Here is a 6,843-nt window from a genome sequence, read left to right as displayed (position 1 = left end):
GATTTCTATTTTTTAATATTTATTTATGATTGTGCACCCGTATAACTCCAACACACCAAAAAAAATTATTATTTAAATAATGTAATAATAAAAATCCGGTTGTGTACACCACCTGGAAGATATCATAGTGATGACCTGGAACCGATCGTGAGCTCATGTCATATATACCACGAGATATCACATCACATGCAATCAATTTATTCTTCTTCTCTTCTCTGTGCTTCCAAAATCTTTCTTTCCGGCAAGACCGTAGCCTCGTGTTGCAAGTCCACCGGAGCTTTGTGTGAAAGAAGATCATAAATAAAATGGTGGTGGGGTCAGAGGTGGAGCTGCATCTCATGACTAGTATACCTTCTGATCTTAAAAAATAAGATGTCTAAATAGTATCTGCCATTTTGTATTTGATATAAATTGGATTTTTTTTTCAATATATTATAAGTATACTGGTCGACTGATATATACTTGTCGACTAATATATATGTATTGGATTGTTTTTCAATAATAATAAATATATCGGTCGACCAATATATACCTGTCAAAGAAAATCTAAGCCACGTTTAATAATAGAGAAATTAAAACAAACAAATGAATCGTTTGTATATGCAGTCAAAGTTTTGTTAATGTTTGACCACTTCTGTTCGTATTATATAGTGAAGACACGATATTTCTATCATGCTAACAAATTATCATATTATAACAACCAATTTAGTAGTTTAGATATAAAAAAGGTTTGTCCCCGAGGAAAGTGGAAAGAATCATGTCGTCGGAGAAAACTAATTCCTCCAAGGTGACCGGCGCCGACGACCTTCACGTCGTCTTCCTCCCTTTTTTCGCTTCTAGCCACGCCATCCCTTTGGTCCACGTCGCCAGGCTGTTCGCCGCCCAAGGCGTTCGCTGCACCATCATCACCACAGTTCACAATGCTCTTGTATTTAAATCCTCCGTCGACCGTGATATCTCCGCCGGGCTCCCCATCGCCGTTCAGACCCTCAACTTCCCAGCATTGGAGGTCGGACTTCCCGTCGGAATCGAAAGCTTCAACACTGTCTCCAATCAAGAAATGACATCCGCACTCATTCGAGGCATAATGTTGCTCCAGACATCAATGGAACAACTGATCCGCAGTCTTGCTGCAGATTGCATCTTCTCCGACATGTTCTTCTCGTGGACCGCTGACCTCGAAATCCCGAGACTGTTGTTTTACCCTTCTTGTTTCCTCTACCACTCCATTTTCGATAGCTTGAAAGTTTATAAACCTCACGAGAAAGTGCAATCAGAATCGGAAAGCTTCGTGGTTCCCAATTTACCGGATAAAATCATGATGAAGATGTCTCAAGTCTCGGACCTTTTCAAAGTCAAGACCCAAATGGGTGAGATGATGGAAACCATTAAACAATCGGAGAAGAAAAGTTACGGATTAGTCCACAACACGTTTTACGAGATCGAACCAGATTATGCCGATCATTATAAGAAGATTAAGGGCACGAAAATCTGGCATATTGGTCCTCTATTTCAATATTTTATTCGCAAGGACTTGAGCGGCGATGGGACGTCGGAGAAGCATAGTTGTCTGAAATGGCTCGACAGTCAAAAACCCAAATCGGTGATATACGTTTGTTTCGGAAGTATGGTGAAATTCCCAGAAGCTCAGATCACTGAAATTGCTTTGGCACTTGAAGAATCTAAACAACCGTTTATCTGGGTGGTGAGGAAGAAGGTTGGAGATGAAGAAATCGGTGGGATGCCGGAAGGTTTTCAGGAGAGGATTAAAAGGGAAAACAAAGGGTTGATCATGACGGAGTGGGCTCCACAAGTGGAGATTTTACAACATCCGGCGGTCGGAGGGTTTTTGAGCCACTGCGGGTGGAACTCGGTGCTTGAAACCATCGTCTCCGGTGTGCCAATGATGACATGGCCGTTGTACGCCGAGCACTTTTACAATGAGAAGCTGGTGGAGCTTTTAGGGATTGGAGTCGGAGTAGGGGCGGATGTTTGGAACTCCAGTCCGGTGATCACTAGCCCAATCATCGGGAAACGGAGTATAATTGATGCTATTGAGATATTGACAGGTGGATCCGCCATGGCTGAAAGCATAAGACGTAGCTCACAAGAGGTAGCCATGAAAGCTAAACATGTTGTTGAAGAAGGTGGGTCTTCACATAACGATTTAATGGCTTTAATAGAAGAACTTAAAACCATTAAATTGGCCCCCAAACCTTGAAGCAACTGGTGCACTTATTTTCACCCCGTTATAACTACTTAATTAGCATATAAATAAAATAAATTGAAAATATGCACAGCGATCAATTTTTTTTAACACCAGTAGCTCATTTTGATAGTCAATACCGTTATATTTACAGGGAGATGATGTGTCATTTTAATATTTGATGTTAAAGGTTTTAATCTTTTTAGTTAATTATTTCTCAATTATGATAGATCATTATTCTTTATGTGTTGCTATTTGAGATGAAACCTAGTATATAAGTACATGTTAACCAAAAAGCCAAAAGACAAAACTACATTATATATTATATATGGTTTTTGCTTTTAAACAATTAACACCATATTCTGTTTTCATTTTTTGGAGAAAGCAAAGCGTTTTTTTTTTTTCCAAATTTTTGTCAAATCTGCATTTCCTTAAAAATCTGGTCTTGGGCTGTGGATTTGGATTGATTTTGGGCCCAATAGTTAAACTAGGCATGGCCGCGTGGGAGGCCCAAAATGAAGCTACTTAAAGTTTAAAAAGGTGGACAAAAGCCAACCATTTATAGATGGATGATGAAATTAATTTATGTATTTTCTTATTGCAGATTAGCAATCGACACGATCAAAATATAATATACCAAACAGAACTGGAATAAAATTGAAATCCAATATATATTAGTTTCGAATATAATAAAATATTATCATGTTATACAAAATTAACACGATAATAACATGTTTTTGTCTTGTGAGATTAATTTTGAATTAAATATTTATTTTAATTTAACTTTTTTGTTTGTTGTCGTTTTTATCATGTTTTAATTGGGTTTTTTTCATTTTAATAAAAGCAAAAAACAACATTGTGTCATGCGTGTTCGTATTATATAAAATTTGTCGTGTCGTGTCATTCCCGATTTGTCAACCTTGCTCATAGGTCAAACATTGAGGAAATTCACAATCCCATTAGAATGATGTAAGGTCATCCGTTATATCCACCACTAACAATTATAGTGGTTGGTGTCACCTCATCATCACATTCAACCACTAAACATATGGGATACCCATCATCATATTCCTCTTATTATTTTATTTTTAAATTTATATATATATATATATATATATATATATATATATATATATAGTTATAGAGAGAGGTTAAGAAATTTAGAAAGAGATAGAGTAAAAGAGAGAGAAACAATTGTATTGCGTGCGCTTGTAACGACCCAAAAATCAAGGGTAAAAATTTCATTTTAAATATAACTAAAACATTGATACTATTTAATTCAGACATTTCAAATCATAGTCAAGTAAATCCTTTATCAGAGTTCATCCCAAAATCGTTCATTGCGGAATTCATAGGTGTGTGTGTTGCAATCCTTCCGAGTCATTCCTTTCCAAAACGATGATACCTGAAACAATAAACAAACAGGTAAGCATGAAGCCTAGTGAGTTCCCCAGAGCATACCCCACACAATCCACATAACACATATCATATTAGCTATAAAGCTACACCTACCACATAAAGTCATGCATACATAAACATGTAAGGATGCCATGGGCTACCCCACATGGTATTTACCTAGGAATGACATGGGCTACCTCATATGGTCTTACATCCAATGTCATGGGCTACTCCACATGGTCTTTACCTAGAAATGTCATGGGCTACCCCACATGGTCTTACATTCAATGACATGGGCTACCCCACATGGTCTTTACCTAGCAATGCCATAGGCTACCCCACATGGTCTTACATCCAATGTCATGGGCTACCTCACATGGTATTTGCCTAGGAATGCCATGGGCTACCCCACATGGTCTTACATCCAATAGCACGGGCTTCCCCCGGGGTCTTCCATGCAAGTATCACTAAGACAACTAGCATACCACATATCATATAATTACTAGCATACCACCTAGCATAAAGCTAACTATCATACCACATAACATAAAATGGGCCGGCCTTGGTGCCTTAGACCCATTGGTATGGTGAGAAGACTCACCTCGAATGCAAAAGCTCCCTGAAAGAATCCTTAGTCGTTGCCCTGTCCACTTCCTGAGCTATCAATACCGATCAATGTACCCAATTGGCAATTGGGTCCCGTACCATAATCCTTAATCCATGCATGGGGTAAAATAACCATTCTACCCCTGGAACAGTATGATCCAACGCTAAGGCCCAAACCAAAAACAAAAGTCAAACACTAGGTAGGCTTTCCAAGCCTACTAGTAGCCAACTAATGGCCCACTTTGCTAAATTGGGCCCAATCCCCCTAATGGTCCTTACCCTCAGCCCAAACATATTTTTGGCCCAAAACATCTGACCTCAAATGGTCCACTAAAGCCCAAAGTTCACTACTTAGCCCAACCCGAGGCCCATAACTCAAAAGGCCCATATCTGATGAGTACGTTGGACGTACTCCTATGTACGCTAAGCGTACTAGCCAAACGATCTGTACGTTGGGCGTACCTGCATGTACTCTCAACGTACTCCCCTGTTAAGCCACTTTCTCGTTAGGTGCTTAATACTCTACTCCAGAAGCTACAATCACAGATCCAAGTCCTTTTCAACGTCTTAATCCATAAAATCACTGACTTGGTGACTTATATGACCCACATGAACCCAAAATCAAAGTATAACAATCTACTTCCATGAAAATGACCATAACTCTTGCATGAACCCATAAAGACCTCCAAGATGGCAACTTTCTACCTTAGGGACTCAAATAGCATCAAGGGTGGCAACCCCAAGTCCAAGAATTGAATTTGAACCATAAAGCTTCAACCTTAGGACCAAAAGAAACCAAAACCCAAAAATGTAGATCTAAGAGATGAATGATCAAGTTCAAAGCTTTATAACTTCATCAAGATGAGAATGAGTCCTAAAAGACAGATCCATAAGCTCCTCCTTGATTCCCATCTTTGCATCAAATTCCATCTTCTTGAAAATGGATTAAACACCCAAAAAATGGACTCCATAAGCTCAAAATGCCACCATGGATGATATATGACGATTTTTAGGGTTTAGAGGGGTGGAGGCAAAATATATTAGGGTTAGGTTATGAGATAAGGAGCTTAAATATGGTCCAAGACCCTAAAATAGGGTTCTGATATGACTGGAGTACGCCCAACGTACATATGATACGCCCAGCGTACTCCGGGGAACATTCGCGGCCCTCCTGGTCAGTACGTCCAACGTACTCCAAGGTACGCCCAACGTACTACCTTCTTTGCTAGTATGCCCCTCATATACTTTGAGTACGCCCCATGTACTCGGCTAAGCTTGAGAACCACGAAACTTCTGAAGGCCATAACTTCTTCGTTATAAGCCCGATTCCGACGATCCTTATATCCACGGAAAGGTGACGAGAAGCCCTACACTTATAACAACTCAAACCTTTCTTAAGATCTTCTGAAAAAAAAACCATTTTCCACAAAAGCCCAAACTGCCACTTTACCGAAATACCCCTAGGCTCCAAAACACAAATTGAACACCCAGATCACTTCTAATACATCACCCGCACCCAAAAGGGCCTAGATCTTACCTTCCCAAGAGTCATAATCCTTATAATGACCGACCTTCGAGCCACCTCCTTAAACTAGGAGTCAATTCGGAACATGGTGTTACAACTCTCCCCCACTTAAATTAGATTTCGTCCTCAAAATCATGCATCATCGTCCCCGACATGCCAGACAACCTGAGAAACACTGCCACAAACCCGTGAATACCATAGCCTACCCAAGGCAACTGAAACTGATCCTCATATGGTTCTAGAACACGGAGATGAATGAATTCCTTACAACCTGATCACACCTGCTCCATCTGAAATCTGAAGTCTTGAGATGGTCTATCTCTCTGACAGACTGCCCACATCAATTCATCATCGAACTGGTTTCACAAGAAACCAGTCTAGATAAAATACTTCCCAATCATAATACTTGAGGCTTCCTAAAGAAAAAAATCACCGGTCAACTACGACTACCAAATATCCAAAAATTCCACACACAGGCCCCAAATCACTAAAGTAGCTCCTACTCCTCTTGCTGCCACATGGCTGCTTTCCTGGAGAACACCCGGGGATCTCCCTGGTACCAACCTGTCTGCCAACTGTCTGGAACACCGCACACATACCCGATTACTGAGCCAAAAACACACTCAGCGGTCCCCTGCGACCTCCGACGGATACCTCGTCTAACCATAACTGCCCTATCTCCTTCAATCCATTGATCCATCCGATCGAGATAGGCTGACAACCTGTCGCCACTGAATCCAACGCATAAAGGTGAATACTACCAAAATAGTTGTAGTCTTATATCATACCCGACCTCCTTCGACCAACCGTTTCTGTTGGATTGGTGTCTAAGCCCGTAACCATATTTTGTAAGTACTTGACCCGTTTGTACATGGTCCTTTTGGGTTGCCTTCACCAAAGCAACTTGACTGGAGAAATAATAGAGAAAGAGGTTATTATGGTTTATTAATATATTATATGAATACTATATTATAAAAGAAATCATATTTATTTAGTTAACATTGGTCAAGAATAAATTAAGAATTAATTTTGTGATCAAAAGAAGTTAACTGAACTAGGGGGACTGAACTGTAATTATGTGATAGTTGCAAAGTCGGGCAAAGGATGC

General features: G+C 39.9%; 1 protein-coding gene across 1 annotated transcript; it reads left to right on the top strand.

The window, feature by feature from the left end:
• The first annotated feature begins 751 nt into the window (after nt 1-751).
• Nucleotides 752-2,435, top strand: LOC145073633 (solanidine UDP-glucose glucosyltransferase 1-like). The gene has a single exon (XM_079020163.1). The coding sequence runs from the start codon at nt 758-760 to the stop codon at nt 2,219-2,221; it is 1,464 nt and encodes a 487-aa protein (XP_078876289.1). The 5' UTR covers nt 752-757; the 3' UTR covers nt 2,222-2,435.
• Nucleotides 2,436-6,843: the final 4,408 nt, after the last annotated feature.

The sequence above is a fragment of the Lactuca serriola genome, chromosome 9, assembly GCF_051521515.1.
Source record: "Lactuca serriola cultivar US96UC23 chromosome 9, Lser_US96UC23_V15, whole genome shotgun sequence".
In the NCBI taxonomy this organism is placed as follows: Eukaryota; Viridiplantae; Streptophyta; class Magnoliopsida; order Asterales; family Asteraceae; genus Lactuca; species Lactuca serriola.
Note: the sequence above shows the minus strand (reverse complement) of the source record. Positions and strands in the feature narration are given on the sequence as shown.

Bases quoted from the DNA above. Each gene is read 5' to 3' on its own strand.
- LOC145073633 (XM_079020163.1), top strand. From the start codon at position 758: ATGTCGTCGGAGAAAACTAATTCCTCCAAGGTGACCGGCGCCGACGAC.